The sequence below is a fragment of the Chiloscyllium plagiosum genome, unplaced genomic scaffold (assembly GCF_037043375.1).
Source record: "Chiloscyllium plagiosum isolate Xiang-an unplaced genomic scaffold, Cpla_swu_hap1 HiC_scaffold_40, whole genome shotgun sequence".
Lineage (NCBI taxonomy): Eukaryota > Metazoa > Chordata > Chondrichthyes > Orectolobiformes > Hemiscylliidae > Chiloscyllium > Chiloscyllium plagiosum.
Genome location: NW_028270178.1, coordinates 2758361 through 2785162, shown reverse-complemented (window position 1 = coordinate 2785162; position 26802 = coordinate 2758361). Strand labels below are relative to the sequence as shown.

At 52.9% G+C, this 26802-nt stretch overlaps 1 protein-coding gene across 1 annotated transcript in view; it reads left to right on the top strand.

The window, feature by feature from the left end:
* Nucleotides 1–26802, top strand: part of LOC122544770 (uncharacterized) — a 93166-nt gene that overhangs the window by 59698 nt on the left and 6666 nt on the right. Inside the window, exon 8 of the mRNA XM_087981608.1 lies at nucleotides 24701–25165. Coding sequence (XP_087837734.1) covers nucleotides 24701–25165 — 465 coding nt within the window. The remainder of the gene's footprint in view (nucleotides 1–24700; nucleotides 25166–26802) is intronic.

Here is a 26802-nt window from a genome sequence, read left to right as displayed (position 1 = left end):
TCTCTCACCATCTCTCCCTCAGTAACCGTTACCTTCCCTCTCTCTCCATCTCTCCCTCAGTAACCGTTACCCTCCCTCTCTCACCATCTCTCCCTCAGTAACGGTTACCTTCTCTCTCTCTCACCGTCTCTCCGTCAGTAACCGTTACCTTCCCTCTCTCTCCATCTCTTCCTCAGTAACCATTACCTTCCCTCTCTCTCCATCTGTCCGTTAGTAACCGTTACCTTCCCTCTCTCTCCATCTCTCCGACAGTGACGGTTACCTTCCCTCTCTCACCATCTCTCTATCAGTAACCGTTACCTTCCCTCTCTCGCGTGCAGGCAGCTCTCCCTCAGTAACCATTACCTTCCCTCTCTCTCCATCTCTCCCTCAGTAACCGTTACCTTCTCTCTCTCACCGTCTCTCCGTCAGTAACCGTTACCTTCCCTCTCTCTCCATCTCTCCCTCAGTAACCGTTACCTTCCCTCTCTCTCCATCTCTCCCTCAGTAACCGTTACCTTCTCTCTCTCACCGTCTCTCCGTCAGTAACCGTTACCTTCCCTCTCTCTCCATCTCTCCGTCAGTAACCGTTACCTTCCCTCTCTCTCCATCTCTCCCTCAGTAATCGTTACCTTCCCTCTCTCTCCATCTCTCCGTTAGTAACCGTTACCTTCCCTCTCTCGCGTGTAGGCAGCTCTCCCTCAGTAACCGTGACCCTCCCTCTCTCTCCATCTCTCCCTCAGTAACCGTTATATTCCCTCTCTCTCCAGCTCTCTGTCAGTAACTGTTACCTTCCCTCTCTCATGTGCAGGCAGCTCTCCCTCAGTGACCGTTTCCTTCCCTCTCTCTCCATCTCTCCCTCAGTAACCGTTATATTCCCTCTCTCTCCAGCTCCCCCTCAGTAACCGTTACCTTCCCTCTCTCTCCATCTCTCCGACAGTGACCGTTACCTTCCCACTCTCGCGTGCAGGCAGCTCTCCCTCAGTAACCGTTACCTTCCCTCTCTCTGCATCTCTCCCTCAGTAACCGTTACCTTCCCTCTCTCTCCATCTCTCCCTCAGTAACCGTTACCTTCCCTCTCTCACCATCTCTCTGTCATAACCGTTACCTTCCCTCTCTCACGTGCAGGCAGCTCTCCCTCAGTAACCGTTACCTTCCCTCTCTCTCCATCTCTCCGACAGTGACCGTTACCTTCCCTCTCTCGCGTGCAGGCAGCTCTTCCTCAGTAACCGTTACCATCCCTCTCTCTCCATCTCTCCCTCAGTAACCGATACCTTCCCTCTCTCTCCATCTCTCCCTCAGTAACCGTGACCCTCCCTCTCTCTCCATCTCTCCCTCGGTAACCGTTACCTTCCCTCTCTCTCCAGCTCTCCCTCAGTAACCGTTACCTTCCCTCTATCTCCATCTCTCCGTCAGTAACCGTTACCTTCCCTCTCTCGCGTGCAGGCAGCTCTCCCTCAATAACCGCTACCTTCCCTCTCTCACCATCTCTCTGTCAGTAACTGTTACCTTCCCTCTCTCTCCGTCAGTAACCGTTACCTTCCCTCTCTCGCGTGCAGGCAGCTCTCCCTCAGTAACCGTTACCTTCCCTCTCTCACCATCTCTCTGTCAGTAACTGTTACCTTCCCTCTCTCATGTGCAGGCAGCTCTCCGTCATTAACCGTTACCTTCCCTCTCTCACCGTCTCTCCGTCAGTAACCGTTACCTTCCCTCTCTCTCCATCTCTCCCTCAGTGACCGTTACCTTCCCTCTCTCTCCATCTCTCCCTCAGTAACCGTTATATTCCCTCTCTCTCCAGCTCCCCCTCAGTAACGTTACCTTCCCTCTCTCTCCATCTCTCCGACAGTGACCGTTACCTTCCCACTCTCGCGTGCAGGCAGCTCTCCCTCAGTAACCGTTACCTTCCCTCTCTCTCCATCTCTCCGTTAGTAACCGTTACCTTCCCTCTCTCTCCATCTCTCCGACAGTAACCGTTACCTTCCCTCTCTCTCCATCTCTCCGACAGTGACCGTTACCTTCCCTCTCTCACCATCTCTCTGTCAGTAACCGTTACCTTCCCTCTCTCGCGTGCAGGCAGCTCTCCCTCAGTAACCGTTACCTTCCCTCTCTCACCATCTCTCCCTCAGTAACCATTACCTTCCCTCTCACTCCATCTCTTCGTCAGTAACCGTTACCTTCCCTCTCTCTCCATCTCTCCGTCAGTAACCGTTACCTTCCCTCTCTCGCGTGCAGGCAGCTCTCCCTCAGGAACCGTGACCCTCCCTCTCTCTCCATCTCTCCCTCAGTAACCGTTACCTTCCCTCTCTCTCCATCTCTCCCTCAGTAACCGTTACCTTCCCTCTCTCTCCATCTCTCCGACAGTAACCGTTACTTTCCCTCTCTCTCCATCTCTCCGACAGTGACCGTTACCTTCCCTCTCTCCACATCTCTCCGACAGTGACCGTTACCTTCCCTCTCTCACCATCTCTCTGTCAGTAACCGTTACCTTCCCTCTCTCGCGTGCAGGCAGCTCTCCCTCAACAACCGTTACCTTCCCTCTCTCACCATCTCTCTGTCAGTAACTGTTACCTTCCCTCTCTCATGTGCAGGCAGCTCTCCCTCATTAACCGTTACCTTCCCTCTCTCACCGTCTCTCCGTCAGTAACCGTTACCTTCCCTCTCTCTCCATCTCTCCCTCAGTAACCGTTACCTTCCCACTCTCGCGTGCAGGCAGCTCTCCCTCAGTAACCGTTACCTTCCCTCTCTCTCCATCTCTCCCTCAGTAACCGTTACCTTCCCTCTCTCTCCATCTCTCCGACAGTAACCGTTACTTTCCCTCTCTCTCCATCTCTCCGACAGTGACCGTTACCTTCCCTCTCTCCACATCTCTCCGACAGTGACCGTTACCTTCCCTCTCTCACCATCTCTCTGTCAGTAACCGTTACCTTCCCTCTCTCGCGTGCAGGCAGCTCTCCCTCAGTAACCGTTACCTTCGCTCCCTCTCCATCTCTCTGTCAGGAACCGTTACCTTCCCTCTCTCTCCATCTCTCCGTTAGTAACCGTTACCTTCCCTCTCTCGCGTGTAGGCAGCTCTCCCTCAGTAACCGTGACCCTCCCTCTCTCTCCATCTCTCCGTTAGTAACCGTTACCTTCCCTCTCTTGCGTGCAGGCAGCTCTCCCTCAGTAACCGTTACCTTCCTTCTCTCTCCATCTCTCCCTCAGTAACCGTTACCTTCCCTCACTCTCCATCTCTCCGTTAGTAACCGTTACCTTCCCTCTCTCCATCTCACCGACAGTGACCGTTACCTTCCCTCTCTCTCCATCTCTCCGACAGTGACCGTTACCTTCCCTCTCTCACGTGCAGGCAGCTCTCCCTCAGTAACCGATACCTTCCCTCTCTCTCCATCTCTCCGACAGTTACCGTTACCTTCCCTCTCTCTCCATCTCTCCCTCAGTAACCGTTACCTTCCCTCTCTCTCCATTTCTCCCTCAGTAACCGTTACCTTCCCTCTCTCTCCATCTCTCTGCTAGTAACCGTTACCTTGCCTCTCTCTCCATCTCTCCGACAGTAACCGTTACCTTCCCTCTCTCGTGTGCAGGCAGCTCTCCCTCAGTAACTATTACCTTCCCTCTCAACCATCTGTCCGTCAGTAACCGTTACCTTCCCTCTCTCGCGTGCAGGCAGCTCTCCCTCAGTAACCGTTACCTTCCTTCTCTATCCATCTCTCCCTCAGTAACCGTTACCTTCCCTCTCTCGCGTGCAGGCAGCTCTCCCTCAGTAACCGTGACCCTCCCTCTCTCTCCATCTCTCCCTCAGTAACCGTTACCATCCCTCTCTCTCCATCTCTCCCTCAGTTACCGTTACCATCCCTCTCTCTCCATCTCTCCCTCAGTAACCGTTACCTTCCCTCTCTCACCATCTCTCCGTTAGTAACCGTCACCTTACCTCTCTCTCCATCTCTCCCTCAGTAACCGTGACCTTCCCTCTCTCTCCATCTTTCCCTCAGTAACTGTTACCTTCCCTCTCTCTCCATGTCTCCCTCAGTAACCGTTACTTCTCTCTCTCACCGTTTCACCGTCAGTAACCGTTACCTTCCCTCTCTCTCCATCTCTCCATCAGTAACCGTTACCTCCCCTCTCGCTCCATCTCTCCCTCAGTAACCGTTACCTTCCCTCTCTCTTCATCTCTCCGTCAGTAACCGTTACCTTCCCTGTTTCACCATCTCTCCCTCAGTAACCGTTACCTTCCCTCTCTCTCCATCTCTCCATCTCTCCCTCAGTAACCGTTACCTTCCCTCTCTCTCCATCTTTCCCTCAGTAACCGTTACCTTCTTTCTCTCACCGTCTCTCCGTCAGTAACCGTTACCATCCCCCTCTCTCCATCTCTCCGTCAGTAATCGTTACCTTCCCTCTCTCTCCATCTCTCCGTTAGTAACCGTAGCCTTCCCTCTCTCTCCATCTCTCTGACAGTGACCGTTACCTTCCCTCTCTCCACATCTCTCCGACAGTGACCGTTACCGTCCCTCTCTCTCCATCTGTCCGTCAGTAACTGTTACCTTCCCTCTCTCTCCATCTCTCCGTCAGTAACCATTACCTTCCCTCTCTCTCCAGCTCTCCCTCAGTAACCGTTACCTTCCCTCTCTCTCCATCTCTCCGACAGTGACCGTTACCTTCCCTCTCTCCACATCTCTCCGACAGTGACCGTTACCGTCCCTCTCTCACCATCTCTCCCTCAGTAACTGTTACCTTCCCTCTCTCTCCAACTCTCCCTCAGTAACCGTTACCTCCTCTCTCTCCATCTCTCCGTTAGTAACTGTTACCTTCCCTCTCTCTCCATCTCTCCCTCAGTAACCGTGACCTTCCCTCTCTCTCCATCTCTCCCTCAGTAACCGTTACCTTCCCTCTCTCTCCATCTCTCCCTCAGTAACCGTTACCTTCTCTCTCTCACCGTCTCTCCATCAGTAACCGTTACCTTCCCTCTCTCTCCATCTCTCCATCAGTAACCGTTACCTCCCCTCTCTCTCCATCTCTCCCTCAGTAACCGTTACCTTCCCTCTCCCTCCATCTCTCCGTCAGTAACCTTTACCTTCCCTCTCTCACCATCTCTCCCTCAGTAACCGTTACCTTCCCTCTCTCTCCATCTCTTCATCTCTCCCTCAGTAACCGTTACCTTCCCTCACTCTCCATCTCTCCCTCAGTAACCGTTACCTTCCCTCTCTCATCATCTCTCCCTCAGTAACTGTTCCCTTCCCTCTCTCTCCATCTCTCCCTCAGTAACCGTTACCTTCCCTCTCTCTCCATCTCTCCGTTAGTAACCGTTACCTTCCCTATCTCTCCATCTCTTCCTCAGTACCCATTAACTTCCCTCTCTCTCCATCTCTCCGTTAGTAACCGTTACCTTCCCTCTCTCTCCATCTCTCCGACAGTGACGGTTACCTTCCCTCTCTCCACATCTCTCCGACAGTGACCGTTACCTTCCCTCTCTCACCATCTCTTTGTCAGTAACCGTTACCTTCCCTCTCTCGCGTGCAAGCAGCTCTCCCTCAGTAACCGTTACCTTCCATCTCTCTCCATCTCTCCGACAGTGACCGTTACCTTCCCTCTCTCTCCATCTCTCCCTCAGTAACCGTTACCTTCCCTCTCTCTCCATCTCTCCCTCAATAACCGTTACCTTCCCTCTCTCACCATCTCTCTGTCAGTAACCGTTACCTTCCCTCTCTCACGTGCAGGCAGCTCTCCCTCAGTAACCGTTACTTTCCCTCTCTCTCCATCTCTCCGACAGTGACCGTTACCTTCCCTCTCTCGCGTGCAGGCTGCTCTCCCTCAGTATCCGTTACCTTCCCTCTCTCTCCATCTCTCCCTCAATAACCGTTACCTTCCCTCTCTCACCATCTCTCTGTCAGTAACCGTTACCTTCCCTCTCACTCCATCTCTCCCTCAGTGACCGTTACCTTCCCTCTCTCTCCATCTCTCCGTCAGTAACCGTTATCTTCCCTCTCTCTCCATCTCTCCGTCAGTAACCGTTACCTTCCCTCTCTCTCCATCTCTCTGTCAGTAACCGTTACCTTCCCTCTCTCTCCATCTCTCCGTCAGTAACCGTTACCTTCCCCCTCTCACGTGCAGGCAGCTCTCCCTCAGTAACCGTGACCTTCCCTCTCTCTCCATCTCTCCGTCAGTAACCGTTACCTTCCCTCTCTCACGTGCAGGCAGCTCTCCCTCAGTAACCGTGACCTTCCCTCTCTCTCCATCTCTCCCTCAGTAACCGTTACCTTCCCTCTCTCTCCGTCTCTCCCTCAGTAACCGTTACCTTCCCTCTCTCACGTGCAGGCAGCTCTCCCTCAGTAACCGTGACCTTCCCTCTCTCTCCATCTCTCCCTCAGTAACCGTTACCTTCCCTCTCTCTCCGTCTCTCCCTCAGTAACCGTTACCTTCCCTCTCTCACGTGCAGGCAGCTCTCCCTCAGTAACCGTGACCTTACCTCTGTCTCCATCTCTCCCTCAGTAACCGTTACCTTCCCTCTCTCTCCATCTCTCCCTCAGTAACCGTTACCTTCCCTCTCTCTCCATCTCTCCCTCAGTAACCGTTACCTTCTCTCTCTCACCGTCTCTCCGTCAGTAACCGTTACCGTCCCTCTCTCTCCATCTCTCCGTCAGTAACCGTTACCTTCCCTCTCTCTCCATCTCTCCCTCAGTAATCGTTACCTTCCCTCTCTCTCCATCTCTCCGTTAGTAACCGTTACCTTCCCTCTCTCTCCATCTCTCCGTTAGTAACTGTTACTTTCCCTCTCTCTCCATCTCTCCGTTAGTATCCGTTACCTTCCCTCTCTCTCCATCTCTCCCTCAATAACCGTTACCTTCCCTCTCTCACCATCTCTCTGTCAGTAACCGTTACCTTCCCTCTCACTCCATCTCTCCCTCAGTGACCGTTACCTTCCGTCTCTCTCCATCTCTCCGTCAGTAACCGTTATCTTCCCTCTCTCTCCATCTCTCCGTCAGTAACCGTTACCTTCCCTCTCTCTCCATCTCTCTGTCAGTAACCGTTACCTTCCCTCTCTCTCCATCTCTCCGTCAGTAACCGTTACCTTCCCCCTCTCACGTGCAGGCAGCTCTCCCTCAGTAACCGTTACCTTCCCTCTCTCTCCATCTCTCCGTCAGTAACCGTTACCTTCCCTCTCTCACGTGCAGGCAGCTCTCCCTCAGTAACCGTGACCTTCCCTCTCTCTCCATCTCTCCCTCAGTAACCGTTACCTTCCCTCTCTCTCCGTCTCTCCCTCAGTAACCGTTACCTTCCCTCTCTCACGTGCAGGCAGCTCTCCCTCAGTAACCGTGACCTTACCTCTGTCTCCATCTCTCCCTCAGTAACCGTTACCTTCCCTCTCTCTCCATCTCTCCATCTCTCCCTCAGTAACCGTTACCTTCCCTCTCTCTCCATCTCTCCCTCAGTAACCGTTACCTTCTCTCTCTCACCGTCTCTCCGTCAGTAACCGTTACCTTCCCTCTCTCTCCATCTCTCCGTCAGTAACCGTTACCTTCCCTCTCTCTCCATCTCTCCCTCAGTAATCGTTACCTTCCCTCTCTCTCCATCTCTCCGTTAGTAACCGTTACCTTCCCTCTCTCTCCATCTCTCCGTTAGTAACTGTTACTTTCCCTCTCTCTCCATCTCTCCGTTAGTATCCGTTACCTTCCCTCTCTCTCCATCTCTCCGACAGTGACCGTTACCTTCCCTCTCTCCACATCTCTCCGACAGTGACCGTTACCTTCCCTCTCTCACCATCTCTCCCACAGTAACTGTTACCTTCCCTCTCTCTCCATCTCTCCCTCAGTAACCGTTACCTTCCCTCTCTCTCCATCTCTCCATTAGTAACCGTTACCTTCCCTCGCTCTCCATCTCTCCCTCACTAACCGTTACTTTCTCTCTCTCACCATCTCTCCATCAGTAACCGTTACCTTCCCTCTCTCTCCATCAGGAACCGTTAACTCCCCTCTCTCTCCATCTCTCCCTCAGTAACCGTTACCTTCCCTCTCTCTCCATCTCTCCGTCAGTAACCGTTACCTTCCCTCTCTCTCCATCTCTCCATCTCTCCCTCGGTAACCGTTACCTTCCCTCTCTCTCCATCTCTCCCTCAGTAACCGTTACATTCTCTCTCTCTCCATCTCTCCCTCAGTAACCGTTACCTCCCCTCTCTCTCCATCTCTCCGTCAGTAACCGTTACCTTCCCTCTCTCTCCATCTCTCCCTCAGTAATCGTTACCTTCCCTCTCTCTCCATCTCTCCGTTAGTAACCGTTACCTTCCCTCTCTCTGCATCTCTCCATCAGTAACCATTACCTTCCCTCTCTCTCCATCTCTCCGACAGTAACATTTACTTTCCCTCTCTCCACATCTCTCCGACAGTGACCGTTACCTTCCCTCTCTCACCATCTCTCTGTCAGTAACCGTTACCTTCCCTCTCTCGCGTGCAGGCAGCTCTCCCTCAGTAACCGTTACCTTCCCTCTCTCTCCATCTCTCCGACAGTGACCGTTATCTTCCCTCTCTCTCCATCTCTCCCTCAGTAACCGTTACCTTCCCTCTCTCTCCATCTCTCCCTCAGTAACCGTTACCTTCCCTCTCTCACCATCTCTCTGTCAGTAACCGTTACCTTCCCTCTCTCACGTGCAGGCAGCTCTCCCTCAGTAACCGTTACCTTCCATCTCTCACCATCTCTCCGACAGTGACCGTTACCTTCCCTCTCTCTCCATCTCTCTGTCAGTAACCGTTACCTTCCCTCTCTCGCGTGCAGGCAGCTCTCCCTCAGTAACCGTTACCTTCCCTCTCTCTCCATCTCTCCGACAGTGACCGTTACCTTCCCTCTCTCTCCATCTCTCCGACAGTGACCGTTACCTTCCCTCTCTCGCGTGCAGGCTGCTCTCCCTCAGTAACCGTTACCTTCCCTCTCTCTCCATCTCTCCCTCAGTAACCGTGACCCTCCCTCTCTCTCCAGCTCTCCCTCAGTAACCGTTACCTTCTCTCTCACCGTCTCTCCATCAGTAACCGTTACCTTCCCTCTCTCTCCATCTCTCCATCAGTAACCGTTACCTTCCCTCTCTCACCATCTCTCCCTCAGTAACCGTTACCTTCCCTCTCTCTCCATCTCTCCCTCAGTAACCGTTACCCTCCCTCTCTCACCATCTCTCCCTCAGTAACGGTTACCTTCTCTCTCTCTCACCGTCTCTCCGTCAGTAACCGTTACCTTCCCTCTCTCTCCATCTCTTCCTCAGTAACCATTACCTTCCCTCTATCTCCATCTGTCCGTTAGTAACCGTTACCTTCCCTCTCTCTCCATCTCTCCGACAGTGACGGTTACCTTCCCTCTCTCACCATCTCTCTATCAGTAACCGTTACCTTCCCTCTCTCGCGTGCAGGCAGCTCTCCCTCAGTAACCATTACCTTCCCTCTCTCTCCATCTCTCCGACAGTTACCGTTACCTTCCCTCTCTCTCCATCTCTCCCTCAGTAACCGTTACCTTCCCTCTCTCACCATCTCTCTGTCAGTAACCGTTACCTTCCCTCTCTCACGTGCAGGCAGCTCTCACTCAGTAACAGTTACCTTCCATCTCTCTCCTCAGTAACCGTTACCTTCCCTCTCTCGCTTGCAGGCAGCTCTCCCTCAGTAACCGTTACCTTCCCTCAATCTCCATCTCTCTGTTAGTAACCGTTACCTTCCCTCTCTCGCGTGTAGGCAGCTGTCCCTCAGTAACCGTTACCTTCCCTCTCTCTCCATCTCTCTGTTAGTAACCGTTACATTCCCTCTCTCGCGTGTAGGCAGCTCTCCCTCAGTAACCGTTACCTTCCCTCTCTCTCCATCTCTCTGTCAGTAACCGTTACCTTCCCTCTCTCGCGTGCAGGCAGCTCTCCCTCAGTAACCGATACCTTCCCTCAACCTCCATTTCTCCCACAGTAACCGTTACCTTCCCTCTCTCTCCATCTCTCCGACAGTAACCGTTACCTTCCCTCTCTCTCCATCTCTCTGTTAGTAACCGTTACCTTCCCTCTCTCGCGTGTAGGCAGCTCTCCCTCAGTAACCGCGACCTTGCCTCTCTCTCCATCTCTTCCTCAGTAACCGTTACCTTCCCTCTCTCTCCATCTCTCCGACAGTAAACGTTACCTTCCCTCTCTCACCATCTCTCTGTCAGTAACCGTTACCTTCCCTCTCTCTCCATCTCTCTGTTAGTAACCGTTACCTTCCCTCTCTCACCATCTCTCCGACAGTAACCGTTACCTTCCCTCTCTCTCCATCTCTCCCTCAGTAACCATTACCTTCCCTCTCTCACCATCTCTCCCTCAGTAACCGTTACCTTCCCTCTCTCGCGTGCAGGCAGCTCTCCCTCAGTAACCGTTACCTTCCCTCTCTCTCCATCTCTCCGACAGTGACCGTTATCTTCCCTCTCTCTCCATCTCTCCCTCAGTAACCGTTACCTTCCCTCTCTCACCATCTCTCTGTCAGTAACCGTTACCTTCCCTCTCTCACGTGCAGGCAGCTCTCCCTCAGTAACCGTTACCTTCCATCTCTCACCATCTCTCCGACAGTGACCGTTACCTTCCTTCTCTCTCCATCTCTCTGTCAGTAACCGTTACCTTCCCTCTCTCGCGTGCAGGCAGCTCTCCCTCAGTAACCGTTACCTTCCCTCTCTCTCCATCTCTCCGACAGTGACCGTTACCTTCCCTCTCTCTCCATCTCTCCGACAGTGACCGTTACCTTCCCTCTCTCGCGTGCAGGCTGCTCTCCCTCAGTTACCGTTACCTTCCCTCTCTCTCCATCTCTCCCTCAGTAACCGTGACCCTCCCTCTCTCTCCAGCTCTCCCTCAGTAACCGTTACCTTCTCTCACTCACCGTCTCTCCATCAGTAACCGTTACCTTCCCTCTCTCTCCATCTCTCCATCAGTAACCGTTACCTTCCCTCTCTCACCATCTCTCCATCAGTAACCGTTACCTTCCCTCTCTCACCATCTCTCCCTCAGTAACCGTTACCTTCCCTCTCTCTCCATCTCTCCATCAGTAACCGTTACCTTCCCTCTCTCTCCGTCTCTCCCTCAGTAACCGTTACCTTCCCTCTCTCACGTGCAGGCAGCTCTCCCTCAGTAACCGTGACCTTCCCTCTCTCTCCATCTCTCCCTCAGTAACCGTTACCTTCCCTCTCTCTTCATCTCTCCGTCAGTAACCGTTACCTTCCCTCTCTCACCATCTCTCCCTCAGTAACCGTTACCTTCCCTCTCTCTCCATCTCTCCATCTCTCCCTCAGTAACCGTTACCTTCCCTCTCTCTCCATCTCTCCCTCAGTAACCGTTACCTTCTCTCTCTCACCGTCTCTCCGTCAGTAACCATTACCTTCCCTCTCTCTCCATCTCTCCGTCAGTAACCGTTACCTTCCCTCTCTCTCCATCTCTCCCTCAGTAATCGTTACCTTCCCTCTCTCTCCATCTCTCCGTTAGTAACCGTTACCTTCCCTCTCTCTCCATCTCTCCGTTAGTAACTGTTACCTTCCCTCTCTCTCCATCTCTCCGTTAGTATCCGTTACCTTCCCTCTCTCTCCATCTCTCCGACAGTGACCGTTACCTTCCCTCTCTCCACATCTCTCCGACAGTGACCGTTACCTTCCCTCTCTCACCATCTCTCCCACAGTAACTGTTACCTTCCCTCTCTCTCCATCTCTCCCTCAGTAACCGTTACCTTCCCTCTCTCTCCATCTCTCCCTCAGTAACCGTTACCTTCCCTCTCTCACCATCTCTCTGTCAGTAACCGTTACCTTCCCTCTCTCACGTGCAGGCAGCTCTCCCTCAGTAACCGTTACCTTCCATCTCTCACCATCTCTCCGACAGTGACCGTTACCTTCCCTCTCTCTCCATCTCTCTGTCAGTAACCGTTACCTTCCCTCTCTCGCGTGCAGGCAGCTCTCCCTCAGTAACCGTTACCTTCCCTCTCTCTCCATCTCTCCGACAGTGACCGTTACCTTCCCTCTCTCTCCATCTCTCCGACAGTGACCGTTACCTTCCCTCTCTCGCGTGCAGGCTGCTCTCCCTCAGTAACCATTACCTTCCTTCTCTCTCCATCTCTCCCTCAGTAACCGTGACCCTCCCTCTCTCTCCAGCTCTCCCTCAGTAACCGTTACCTTCTCTCACTCACCGTCTCTCCATCAGTAACCGTTACCTTCCCTCTCTCTCCATCTCTCCATCAGTAACCGTTACCTTCCCTCTCTCACCATCTCTCCATCAGTAACCGTTACCTTCCCTCTCTCACCATCTCTCCCTCAGTAACCGTTACCTTCCCTCTCTCTCCATCTCTCCCTCAGTAACCGTTACCTTCCCTCTCTCTCCATCTCTCCATCAGTAACCGTTACCTTCCCTCTCTCTCCGTCTCTCCCTCAGTAACCGTTACCTTCCCTCTCTCACGTGCAGGCAGCTCTCCCTCAGTAACCGTGACCTTCCCTCTCTCTCCATCTCTCCCTCAGTAACCGTTACCTTCCCTCTCTCTTCATCTCTCCGTCAGTAACCGTTACCTTCCCTCTCTCACCATCTCTCCCTCAGTAACCGTTACCTTCCCTCTCTCTCCATCTCTCCATCTCTCCCTCAGTAACCGTTACCTTCCCTCTCTCTCCATCTCTCCCTCAGTAACCGTTACCTTCTCTCTCTCACCGTCTCTCCGTCAGTAACCATTACCTTCCCTCTCTCTCCATCTCTCCGTCAGTAACCGTTACCTTCCCTCTCTCTCCATCTCTCCCTCAGTAATCGTTACCTTCCCTCTCTCTCCATCTCTCCGTTAGTAACCGTTACCTTCCCTCTCTCTCCATCTCTCCGTTAGTAACTGTTACCTTCCCTCTCTCTCCATCTCTCCGTTAGTATCCGTTACCTTCCCTCTCTCTCCATCTCTCCGACAGTGACCGTTACCTTCCCTCTCTCCACATCTCTCCGACAGTGACCGTTACCTTCCCTCTCTCACCATCTCTCCCACAGTAACTGTTACCTTCCCTCTCTCTCCATCTCTCCCTCAGTAACCGTTACCTTCCCTCTCTCTCCATCTCTCCCTCAGTAACCGTTACCTTCCCTCTCTCTCCATCTCTCTGTTAGTAACCGTTACATTCCCTCTCTCGCGTGTAGGCAGCTCTCCCTCAGTAACCGATACCTTCCCTCAACCTCCATCTCTCCCACAGTAACCGTTACCTTCCCTCTCTCTCCATCTCTCCGACAGTAACCGTTACCTTCCCTCTCTCTCCATCTCTCTGTTAGTAACCGTTACCTTCCCTCTCTCGCGTGTAGGCAGCTCTCCCTCAGTAACCGCTACCTTGCCTCTCTCTCCATCTCTTCCTCAGTAACCGTTACCTTCCCTCTCTCTCCATCTCTCCGACAGTAAACGTTACCTTCCCTCTCTCACCATCTCTCTGTCAGTAACCGTTACCTTCCCTCTCTCTCCATCTCTCTGTTAGTAACCGTTACCTTCCCTCTCTCACCATCTCTCCGACAGTAACCGTTACCTTCCCTCTCTCTCCATCTCTCCCTCAGTAACCGTTACCTTCCCTCTCTCACCATCTCTCCCTCAGTAACCGTTACCTTCCCTCTCTCGCGTGCAGGCAGCTCTCCCTCAGTAACCGTTACCTTCCCTCTCTCTCCATCTCTCCGACAGTGACCGTTATCTTCCCTCTCTCTCCATCTCTCCCTCAGTAACCGTTACCTTCCCTCTCTCTCCATCTCTCTGTCAGTAACCGTTACCTTCCCTCTCTCGCGTGCAGGCAGCTCTCCCTCAGTAACCGTTACCTTCCCTCTCTCTCCATCTCTCCGACAGTGACCGTTACCTTCCCTCTCTCTCCATCTCTCCGACAGTGACCGTTACCTTCCCTCTCTCGCGTGCAGGCTGCTCTCCCTCAGTAACCGTTACCTTCCCTCTCTCTCCATCTCTCCCTCAGTAACCGTGACCCTCCCTCTCTCTCCAGCTCTCCCTCAGTAACCGTTACCTTCTCTCACTCACCGTCTCTCCATCAGGAACCGTTACCTTCCCTCTCTCTCCATCTCTCCCTCAGTAACCGTTACCTTCCCTCTCTCACCATCTCTCCCTCAGTAACCGTTACCTTCCCTCTCTCACCATCTCTCCCACAGTAACTGTTACCTTCCCTCTCTCTCCATCTCTCCCTCAGTAACCGTTACCTTCCCTCTCTCTCCATCTCTCCCTCAGTAACCGTTACCTTCCCTCTCTCACCATCTCTCTGTCAGTAACCGTTACCTTCCCTCTCTCACGTGCAGGCAGCTCTCCCTCAGTAACCGTTACCTTCCATCTCTCACCATCTCTCCGACAGTGACCGTTACCTTCCCTCTCTCTCCATCTCTCTGTCAGTAACCGTTACCTTCCCTCTCTCGCGTGCAGGCAGCTCTCCCTCAGTAACCGTTACCTTCCCTCTCTCTCCATCTCTCCGACAGTGACCGTTACCTTCCCTCTCTCTCCATCTCTCCGACAGTGACCGTTACCTTCCCTCTCTCGCGTGCAGGCTGCTCTCCCTCAGTAACCGTTACCTTCCCTCTCTCTCCATCTCTCCCTCAGTAACCGTGACCCTCCCTCTCTCTCCAGCTCTCCCTCAGTAACCGTTACCTTCTCTCACTCACCGTCTCTCCATCAGTAACCGTTACCTTCCCTCTCTCTCCATCTCTCCATCAGTAACCGTTACCTTCCCTCTCTCACCATCTCTCCATCAGTAACCGTTACCTTCCCTCTCTCACCATCTCTCCCTCAGTAACCGTTACCTTCCCTCTCTCTCCATCTCTCCCTCAGTAACCGTTACCTTCCCTCTCTCTCCATCTCTCCATCAGTAACCGTTACCTTCCCTCTCTCTCCGTCTCTCCCTCAGTAACCGTTACCTTCCCTCTCTCACGTGCAGGCAGCTCTCCCTCAGTAACCGTGACCTTCCCTCTCTCTCTCCATCTCTCCCTCAGTAACCGTTACCTTCCCTCTCTCTTCATCTCTCCGTCAGTAACCGTTACCTTCCCTCTCTCACCATCTCTCCCTCAGTAACCGTTACCTTCCCTCTCTCTCCATCTCTCCATCTCTCCCTCAGTAACCGTTACCTTCCCTCTCTCTCCATCTCTCCCTCAGTAACCGTTACCTTCTCTCTCTCACCGTCTCTCCGTCAGTAACCATTACCTTCCCTCTCTCTCCATCTCTCCGTCAGTAACCGTTACCTTCCCTCTCTCTCCATCTCTCCCTCAGTAATCGTTACCTTCCCTCTCTCTCCATCTCTCCGTTAGTAACCGTTACCTTCCCTCTCTCTCCATCTCTCCGTTAGTAACTGTTACCTTCCCTCTCTCTCCATCTCTCCGTTAGTATCCGTTACCTTCCCTCTCTCTCCATCTCTCCGACAGTGACCGTTACCTTCCCTCTCTCCACATCTCTCCGACAGTGACCGTTACCTTCCCTCTCTCACCATCTCTCCCACAGTAACTGTTACCTTCCCTCTCTCTCCATCTCTCCCTCAGTAACCGTTACCTTCCCTCTCTCTCCATCTCTCCCTCAGTAACCGTTACCTTCCCTCTCTCTCCATCTCTCTGTTAGTAACCGTTACATTCCCTCTCTCGCGTGTAGGCAGCTCTCCCTCAGTAACCGATACCTTCCCTCAACCTCCATCTCTCCCACAGTAACCGTTACCTTCCCTCTCTCTCCATCTCTCCGACAGTAACCGTTACCTTCCCTCTCTCTCCATCTCTCTGTTAGTAACCGTTACCTTCCCTCTCTCGCGTGTAGGCAGCTCTCCCTCAGTAACCGCTACCTTGCCTCTCTCTCCATCTCTTCCTCAGTAACCGTTACCTTCCCTCTCTCTCCATCTCTCCGACAGTAAACGTTACCTTCCCTCTCTCACCATCTCTCTGTCAGTAACCGTTACCTTCCCTCTCTCTCCATCTCTCTGTTAGTAACCGTTACCTTCCCTCTCTCACCATCTCTCCGACAGTAACCGTTACCTTCCCTCTCTCTCCATCTCTCCCTCAGTAACCGTTACCTTCCCTCTCTCACCATCTCTCCCTCAGTAACCGTTACCTTCCCTCTCTCGCGTGCAGGCAGCTCTCCCTCAGTAACCGTTACCTTCCCTCTCTCTCCATCTCTCCGACAGTGACCGTTATCTTCCCTCTCTCTCCATCTCTCCCTCAGTAACCGTTACCTTCCCTCTCTCACCATCTCTCTGTCAGTAACCGTTACCTTCCCTCTCTCGCGTGCAGGCAGCTCTCCCTCAGTAACCGTTACCTTCCCTCTCTCTCCATCTCTCCGACAGTGACCGTTACCTTCCCTCTCTCTCCATCTCTCCGACAGTGACCGTTACCTTCCCTCTCTCGCGTGCAGGCTGCTCTCCCTCAGTAACCGTTACCTTCCCTCTCTCTCCATCTCTCCCTCAGTAACCGTGATCCTCCCTCTCTCTCCAGCTCTCCCTCAGTAACCGTTACCTTCTCTCACTCACCGTCTCTCCATCAGTAACCGTTACCTTCCCTCTCTCTCCATCTCTCCCTCAGTAACCGTTACCTTCCCTCTCTCACCATCTCTCCCTCAGTAACCGTTACCTTCCCTCTCTCGCGTGCAGGCAGCTCTCCCTCAGTAACCGATACCTTCCCTCAACCTCCATCTCTCCGACAGTAACCGTTACCTTCCCTCTCTCTCCATCTCTCCGACAGTAACCGTTACCTTCCCTCTCTCTCCATCTCTCTGTTAGTAACCGTTACCTTCCCTCTCTCGCGTGTAGGCAGCTCTCCCTCAGTAACCGCTACCTTGCCTCTCTCTCCATCTCTTCCTCAGTAACCGTTACCTTCCCTCTCTCTCCATCTCTCCGACAGTAAACGTTACCTTCCCTCTCTCACCATCTCTCTGTCAGTAACCGTTACCTTCCCTCTCTCTCCATCTCTCTGTTAGTAACCGTTACCTTCCCTCTCTCACCATCTCTCCGACAGTAACCGTTACCTTCCCTCTCTCTCCATCTCTCCCTCAGTAACCGTTACCTTCCCTCTCTCACCATCTCTCCCTCAGTAACCGTTACCTTCCCTCTCTCGCGTGCAGGCAGCTCTCCCTCAGTAACCGTTACCTTCCCTCTCTCTCCATCTCTCCGACAGTGACCGTTATCTTCCCTCTCTCTCCATCTCTCCCTCAGTAACCGTTACCTTCCCTCTCTCACCATCTCTCTGTCAGTAACCGTTACCTTCCCTCTCTCACGTGCAGGCAGCTCTCCCTCAGTAACCGTTACCTTCCATCTCTCACCATCTCTCCGACAGTGACCGTTATCTTCCCTCTCTCTCCATCTCTCTGTCAGTAACCGTTACCTTCCCTCTCTCGCGTGCAGGCAGCTCTCCCTCAGTAACCGTTACCTTCCCTCTCTCTCCATCTCTCCGACAGTGACCGTTACCTTCCCTCTCTCTCCATCTCTCCGACAGTGACCGTTACCTTCCCTCTCTCGCGTGCAGGCTGCTCTCCCTCAGTAACCATTACCTTCCCTCTCTCTCCATCTCTCCCTCAGTAACCGTTACCTTCTCTCACTCACCGTCTCTCCATCAGTAACCGTTACCTTCCCTCTCTCTCCATCTCTCCATCAGTAACCGTTACCTTCCCTCTCTCACCATCTCTCCATCAGTAACCGTTACCTTCCCTCTCTCACCATCTCTCCCTCAGTAACCGTTACCTTCCCTCTCTCTCCATCTCTCCCTCAGTAACCGTTACCTTCCCTCTCTCTCCATCTCTCCATCAGTAACCGTTACCTTCCCTCTCTCTCCGTCTCTCCCTCAGTAACCGTTACCTTCCCTCTCTCACGTGCAGGCAGCTCTCCCTCAGTAACCATGACCTTCCCTCTCTCTCCATCTCTCCCTCAGTAACCGTTACCTTCCCTCTCTCTTCATCTGTCCGTCAGTAACCGTTACCTTCCCTCTCTCACCATCTCTCCCTCAGTAACCGTTACCTTCCCTCTCTCTCCATCTCTCCCTCAGTAACCGTTACCTTCCCTCTCTCTCCATCTCTCCCTCAGTAACCGTTACCTTCTCTCTCTCACCGTCTCTCCGTCAGTAACCGTTACCTTCCCTCTCTCTCCATCTCTCCGTCAGTAACCGTTACCTTCCCTCTCTCTCCATCTCTCCCTCAGTAATCGTTACCTTCCCTCTCTCTCCATCTCTCCGTTAGTAACCGTTACCTTCCCTCTCTCTCCATCTCTCCGTTAGTAACTGTTACCTTCCCTCTCTCTCCATCTCTCCGTTAGTATCCGTTACCTTCCCTCTCTCTCCATCTCTCCGACAGTGACCGTTACCTTCCCTCTCTCCACATCTCTCCGACAGTGACCGTTACCTTCCCTCTCTCACCATCTCTCCCACAGTAACTGTTACCTTCCCTCTCTCTCCATCTCTCCCTCAGTAACCGTTACCTTCCCTCTCTCTCCATCTCTCCATTAGTAACCGTTACCTTCCCTCGCTCTCCATCTCTCCCTCACTAACCGTTACTTTCTCTCTCTCACCATCTCTCCATCAGTAACCGTTACCTTCCCTCTCTCTCCATCAGGAACCGTTAACTCCCCTCTCTCTCCATCTCTCCCTCAGTAACCGTTACCTTCCCTCTCTCTCCATCTCTCCGTCAGTAACCGTTACGTTCCCTCTCTCTCCATCTCTCCATCTCTCCCTCAGTAACCGTTACCGTCCCTCTCTCCATCTCTCCCTCAGTAACCGTTACCTTCTCTCTCTCACCGTCTCTCCGTCAGTAACTGTTACCTTCCCTCTCTCTCCATCTCTCCCTCAGTAACCGTTACCTCCCCTCTCTCTCCATCTCTCCGTCAGTAACCGTTACCTTCCCTCTCTCTCCATCTCTCCCTCAGTAATCGTTACCTTCCCTCTCTCTCCATCTCTCCGTTAGTAACCGTTACCTTCCCTCTCTCTGCATCTCTCCATCAGTAACCGTTACGTTCCCTCTCTCTCCATCTCTCCCTCAGTAACCATTACCTTCCCTCTCTCTCCATCTCTCCGACAGTAACATTTACTTTCCCTCTCTCCACATCTCTCCGACAGTGACCGTTACCTTCCCTCTCTCACCATCTCTCTGTCAGTAACCGTTACCTTCCCTCTCTCGCGTGCAGGCAGCTCTCCCTCAGTAACCGTTACCTTCCCTCTCTCTCCATCTCTCCGACAGTGACCGTTATCTTCCCTCTCTCTCCATCTCTCCCTCAGTAACCGTTACCTTCCCTCTCTCCATCTCTCCCTCAGTAACCGTTACCTTCCCTCTCTCACCATCTCTCTGTCAGTAACCGTTACCTTCCCTCTCTCACGTGCAGGCAGCTCTCCCTCAGTAACCGTTACCTTCCATCTCTCACCATCTCTCCGACAGTGACCGTTACCTTCCCTCTCTCTCCATCTCTCTGTCAGTAACCGTTACCTTCCCTCTCTCGCGTGCAGGCAGCTCTCCCTCAGTAACCGTTACCTTCCCTCTCTCTCCATCTCTCCGACAGTGACCGTTACCTTCCCTCTCTCTCCATCTCTCCGACAGTGACCGTTACCTTCCCTCTCTCGCGTGCAGGCTGCTCTCCCTCAGTAACCGTTACCTTCCCTCTCTCTCCATCTCTCCCTCAGTAACCGTGACCCTCCCTCTCTCTCCAGCTCTCCCTCAGTAACCGTTACCTTCTCTCTCTCACCGTCTCTCCATCAGTAACCGTTACCTTCCCTCTCTCTCCATCTCTCCATCAGTAACCGTTACCTTCCCTCTCTCACCATCTCTCCCTCAGTAACCGTTACCTTCCCTCTCTCTCCATCTCTCCCTCAGTAACCGTTACCTTCCCTCTCTCACCATCTCTCCCTCAGTAACGGTTACCTTCTCTCTCTCACCGTCTCTCCGTCAGTAACAGTTACCTTCCCTCTCTCTCCATCTCTTCCTCAGTAACCATTACCTTCCCTCTCTCTCCATCTGTCCGTTAGTAACCGTTACCTTCCCTCTCTCTCCATCTCTCCGACAGTGACGGTTACCTTCCCTCTCTACACATCTCTCCGACAGTGACCGTTACCTTCCCTCTCTCACCATCTCTCTGTCAGTAACCGTTACCTTCCCTCTCTCGCGTGCAGGCAGCTCTCCCTCAGTAACCGTTACCTTCCCTCTCTCTCCATCTCTCCGACAGTTACCGTTACCTTCCCTCTCTCTCCATCTCTCCCTCAGTAACCGTTACCTTCCCTCTCTCACCATCTCTCCGACAGGAACCGTTACCTTCCCTCTCTCACGTGCAGGCAGCTCTCCCTCAGTAACAGTTACCTTCCATCTCTCTCCTCAGTAACCGTTACCTTCCCTCTCTCGCTTGCAGGCAGCTCTCCCTCAGTAACCGTTACCTTCCCTCTCTCTCCATCTCTCCGACAGTTACCGTTACCTTCCCTCTCTCTCCATCTCTCCCTCAGTAACCGTTACCTTCCCTCTCTCTCCATCTCTCCGACAGTGACCGTTACCTTCCCTCTCTCGCGTGCAGGCTGCTCTCCCTCAGTAACCGTTACCTTCCCTCTCTCTCCATCTCTCCCTCAGTAACCGTGACCCTCCCTCTCTCTCCAGCTCTCCCTCAGTAACCGTTACCTTCTCTCTCTCACCGTCTCTCCATCAGTAACCGTTACCTTCCCTCTCTCTCCATCTCTCCATCAGTAACCGTTACCTTCCCTCTCTCACCATCTCTCCCTCAGTAACCGTTACCTTCCCTCTCTCTCCATCTCTCCCTCAGTAACCGTTACCTTCCCTCTCTCACCATCTCTCCCTCAGTAACGGTTACCTTCTCTCTCTCACCGTCTCTCCGTCAGTAACAGTTACCTTCCCTCTCTCTCCATCTCTTCCTCAGTAACCATTACCTTCCCTCTCTCTCCATCTGTCCGTTAGTAACCGTTACCTTCCCTCTCTCTCCATCTCTCCGACAGTGACGGTTACCTTCCCTCTCTACACATCTCTCCGACAGTGACCGTTACCTTCCCTCTCTCACCATCTCTCTGTCAGTAACCGTTACCTTCCCTCTCTCGCGTGCAGGCAGCTCTCCCTCAGTAACCGTTACCTTCCCTCTCTCTCCATCTCTCCGACAGTTACCGTTACCTTCCCTCTCTCTCCATCTCTCCCTCAGTAACCGTTACCTTCCCTCTCTCACCATCTCTCCGACAGGAACCGTTACCTTCCCTCTCTCACGTGCAGGCAGCTCTCCCTCAGTAACAGTTACCTTCCATCTCTCTCCTCAGTAACCGTTACCTTCCCTCTCTCGCTTGCAGGCAGCTCTCCCTCAGTAACCGTTACCTTCCCTCTATCTCCATCTCTCTGTTAGTAACCGTTACCTTCCCTCTCCCGCGTGTAGGCAGCTGTCCCTCAGTAACCGTTACCTTCCCTCTCTCTCCATCTCTCTGTTAGTCACCGTTACATTCCCTCTCTCGCGTGTAGGCAGCTCTCCCTCAGTAACCGCTACCTTCCCTCAACCTCCATCTCTCCGACAGTAACCGTTACCTTCCCTCTCTCTCCATCTCTCCGACTGTAACCGTTACCTTCCCTCTCTCTCCATCTCTCTGTTAGTAACCGTTACCTTCCCTCTCTCGCGTGTAGGCAGCTCTCCCTCAGTAACCGCTACCTTGCCTCTCTCTCCATCTCTTCCTCAGTAACCGTTACCTTCCCTCTCTCTCCATCTCTCCGACAGTAAACGTTACCTTCCCTCTCTCACCATCTCTCTGTCAGTAACCGTTACCTTCCCTCTCTCTCCATCTCTCTGTTAGTAACCGTTACCTTCCCTCTCTCACCATCTCTCCGACAGTAACCGTTACCTTCCCTCTCTCTCCATCTCTCCCTCAGTAACCGTTACCTTCCCTCTCTCACCATCTCTCCCTCAGTAACCGTTACCTTCCCTCTCTCGCGTGCAGGTAGCTCTCCCTCAGTAACCGTTACCTTCCCTCTCTCGCGTGCAGGCAGCTCTCCCTCAGTAACCGTTACCTTCCCTCTCTCGCCGTCTCTCCGTCAGTAACCGTTACCTTCCCTCTCTCTCCATCCCTCCCTCAGTGACCATTACCTTCCCTCTCTCGTGTGCATGCAGCTCTCCCTCAGTAACCATTACCTTCCCTCTCTCTCCATCTCTCCGTCAGTAACCGTTACCTTCCCTCTCTCACGTGCAGGCAGCTCTCCGTCAGTATCCGTTACCTTCCCTCTCTCTCCATCTCTCCCTCAGTAACCGTTACCTTCCCTCTCTCTCCATCTCTCCGTCAGTAACCGTTACCTTCCCTCTCTCACGTGCAGGCAGGTCTCCGTCACTAACCGTTACATTCCCTCTCTCTCCATCTCTCCCTCAGTAACCGTTACCTTCCCTCTCTCGCCTGCAGGCAGCTCTCCCTCAGTAACCGTTACCTTCCCTCTCTCTCCATCTCTCCCTCAGTAACCGTTACCTTCCCTCTCTCGCGTGCAGGCAGCTCTCCCTCAGTAACCGTTACCTTCCCTCTCTCTCCATCTCTCCCTCAGTAACCGTTACCATCCCTCTCTCTCCATCTCTCCGTTAGTAACGGTTACCTTCTCTCTCTCTCCATCTCTCCGACAGTAACCGTTGCCTTCCCTCTCTCTGTTAGTAACCGTTACCTTCCCTCTCTCTCCATCTCTCCCTCAGTAACCGTTACCTTACCTCTCTCTCCATCTCTCCCTCAGTAATCGTTACCTTCCCTCTCTCTCCATCTCTCCCTCAGTAACCATTACCTTCCCTCTCTCTCCATCTCTCCCTCAGTAACCGTTACCTTCCCTCTCTCTCCATCTCTCCGTCAGTAACCGTTACCTTCCCTCTCTCTCCATCTCTGTGTTAGTAACCGTTACCTTCCCTCTCTCGTGTGTAGGCAGCTCTCCCTCAGTAACCGTTACCTTCCCTCTCTCTCCATCACTCTGTTAGTAACCGTTACCTTCCCTCTCTCGCGTGTAGGCAGCTCTCCCTCAGTAACCGCTACCTTCCCTCTCTCTCCAGCTCTCCCTCAGTAACCGTTACCTTCCCTCTCTCTCCATCTCTCCGACAGTAACCGTTACCTTCCCTCTCTCTCCATCTCTCTGTCAGTAACCGTTACCTTCCCTCTCTCTCCATCTCTCTGTTCGTAACTGTTACCTTCCCTCTCTCACCATCTCTCCGACAGTAACCGTTACCTTCCCTCTCTCTCCATCTCTCCATCAGTGACGGTTACCTTCCCTCTCTCCACATCTCTCCGACAGTGACCGTTACCTTCCCTCTCTCACCATCTCTCTGTCAGTAACCGTTACCTTCTCTCTCTCGCTTGCAGGCAGCTCTCCCTCAGTAACCATTACCTTCCCTCTCTCTCCATCTCTCCGACAGTGACCGTTACCTTCCCTCTCTCTCCATCTCTCCCTCAGTAACCGTTACCTTCCCTCTCTCACGTGCAGGCAGCTCTCCCTCAATAACCGTTACCTTCCATCTCTCTCCTCAGTAACCATTACCTTCCCTCTCTCGCTTGCAGGCAGCTCTCCCTCTTTAACCGTTACCTTCCCTCTCTCTCCATCTCTCCCTCAGTAACCGTTACCATCCCTCTCTCTCCATCTCTCCCTCAGTAACCGTTACCTTCCCTCTCTCACCATCTCTCCATCAGTAACCGTTACCTTCCCTCTCTCTCCATCTCTCCCTCAGTAACGGTTACCTTCTCTCTCTCTCACCGTCTCTCCGTTAGTAACCATTACCTTCCCTCTCTCTCCATCTCTTCCTCAGTAACCATTACCTTCCCTCTCTCTCCATCTGTCCGTTTGTAACCGTTACCTTCCCTCTCTCTCCATCTCTACGACAGTGACGGTTACCTTCCCTCTCTCCACATCTCTCCGACAGTAACCGTTACCTTCCCTCTCTCTCCATCTCTCCGACAGTGACGGTTACCTTCCCTCTCTCCACATCTCTCCGACAGTGACAGTTACCTTCCCTCTCTCACCATCTCTCTGTCAGTAACCGTTACCTTCCCTCTCTCACTTGCAGGCAGCTCTCCCTCAGTAACCATTACCTTCCCTCTCTCTCCATCTCTCCGACAGTGACCGTTACCTTCCCTCTCTCTCCATCTCTCCCTCAGTAACCGTTACCTTCCCTCTCTCACCATCTCTCTGTCAGTAACCGTTACCTTCCCTCTCTCACCTGCAGGCAGCTCTCCCTCAGTAACCGTTACCTTCCATCTCTCGCTTGCAGGCAGCTCTCCCTCAGTAACCGTTACCTTCCCTCTCTCTCCATCTCTCCCTCAGTAATCGTTACCATCCCTCTCTCTCCATCTCTCCCTCAGTAACCGTTACCTTCCCTCTCTCTCCATCTCTCCCTCAGTAACCGTTACCTTCCCTCTCTCTCCATCTCTCCCTCAGTAACCGTTACCTTCCCTCTCTCGCGTGCAGGCAACTCTCCGTCAGTAACCGTTACCTTCCCTTTCTCGCGTGCAGGCAGTTCTCCCTCAGTAACCGTTACCTTCCCTCTCTCTCTCCATCTCTCCGCCAGTAACCGTTACCTTCCCTCTCTCTCCATCTCTCCGCCAGTAACCGTTATCTTCCCTCTCTCTCCATCTCTCCATTGGTAACCTTTACCTTCCCTCTCTCGCGTGCAGGCAGCTCTCCCTCAGTAACCGTTACCTTCCCTCTCTCGCGTGCAGGCAGCTCTCCCTCAGTAACCATTACCTTCCCTCTCTCGCGTGCAGGCAGCTCTCCCTCAGTAACCATTACCTTCCCTCTCTCGCGTGCAGGCAGCTCTCCCTCAGTAACCGTTACCTGCCCTCTCTCGCGTGCAGGCAGCTCTCCAGGCCTGGACGACCGCCAGCCCCACCGTAACCCCAGCGCCCGTCGTGACAGCTTTGGGTCAGTACGCCTGGCCTCCCCGGACCACCGCGCCCCAGCGTTTTCCTCCCTGGACCCAGAGCTGCTGCTTGACCGCGGCGTGACGGAGGCACCGGTTCTGCGCGTGGGCTCGGACTCTCCCCGCTCGGCCAAGGCTGCCAGGCAGAGGGCCGAAAAGCGGGTGGCGATGCACATCTCTGGCCCATTCTCCGTTAGCCTCCCGGAACATGTGACCTCGCTGCTAAAAGCCACGGAGCACGGTGCTGTGGGCATCAGGGGACCCGAGGAGCCGCAGGATCAGAGTGGCTCCGAGGAACAGGACGATGACGACGAGGAAGAGGAGGAGGAGGAGGATGACGCTCCCCGTGAACTGGTTGCCGAGGAGACGCAAGTCGAACAGGAGGCAATGGATGGGCATGGTGAGATGCAGAGAGAGACGAGTGAAAGTGAGCTGAGAGGGAGGGACAGAGAGGAAAAACAAAGAAGGCGATGCAGAGAGACTGAAAGAGCTCTTGAGAGCAGGAGAGACGGGCAGCAAGAAAGAGAGACAGTGGACAAGAATGGACAATGACAGACTGAGGGAGATGGATTGAGAGAGACGCAAGTGAAGAGAGAGAGAGAGAGAGGATAGACAAAAATAGGAAGGGAAAAGATGGATATAGAATTAGATACGGACAGAAAGAGACATCAAACAAAACAGACACAAATGGACAGACAGATGGAGAGAGAGCGAGATGGAGAGACAGATCGAGAAACAGAGAGATGGATGGAGAGAGGGAGGGGAGGGGGGAGGGAGATAAAAGATGGATAGAGATAGAGAACCCAGACATTCAAGGGGGAGAGAAAGAGAGATGGATGGAGTGACGGATGGTTGGAGGGAGGAGTGGATAGAGATAGATGGAATAAGGGAAAGATGTTGAGAAATCTGTCTCTTGACTAATTGTTTTCCAATATAAAGCATGGGTATCAAATTATCCTCAAGCAGTAAGACTGTACTATGTTTGAGTCTGGAGTTAAGGTGCAGAATTGGCCTTGAGTAGAGTGATGTGTTCTTTCCGTTGGATGCGGGAGATTGGGGAGAATTTCAGTTTTCCTGATGATTATGTCTGCAGGAAGTGTACTTGGTTGCGAATCCTATCAGATCGCATGGATTGGTTGGAGTGGCAATGAGGAATTTACAGGAAGTGGGGGTGTAATGTATAGTAAAAACAAATGCAGATACAGTCAGGTAGATGAGTTAGCTCTAGGAAAGGTAGGAGAGAAAGAAAGGAGTCTCCTGTGGCTATCCCCATCTCAAACCAGTATGTTATTTTGGAAAATGTTGGGGGTGATGGATTCTCAGAAATGTAGCACTGACAGCAAGGTTTCTGGTACCTAGTATTCTCCATGGATGCTGCTTGACCTGCTGTGATTCCCAGCAGTTTTGGTTTTCTGATACTAAGACTGGCTCAACTTTAATGAGGGATAAATAGGCAACTCTCTTGTCAAAGGTACAGGCAGACATGTCTATGGCCAACTATGAGATATCAGAGTGGTGTGTTACTTCCCTCGTATCGGGGTCAAGGATGTCTCGGAGAGGGTTCAGAATATTCTCAAGGGGGGGGCGGGGAAGTGACCAGCAGGAGGTCGTTGTAGACATTGGTACCGATATAGGAAGAGAAATTGATGAGGTTCTCAAGAGAGAATATAGAACATTCGGTAGGAGGTTAAAAAAAAGGTCCTCAAGGTAGCAATATCTGGATTATTCCTGATGCCACGTGCTGGTGAGAGCAGGAATAGGAGGATAGATCGGACTTACTTCGGCTCAGCAGTTGATGCATTTCTGGACCATTGGAATCTCCTCCGGGGTAGAAATAAGGAGGACAGGTTACATCTGAATCGGAAAGGGCCCAATAACCTGGCTGGGAAAATTGCTAGTGCTACTCAGGAGATTTTAAACGAGTAAGAGAGCATCGGACCTTGACTAGATGGGCTGAGGAATGGCAGATGGAGTTTAATTTACGTAAATGTGAGGTCTTGCATATTGGAAAGGCAAATCAGGGCAGGATTATACATC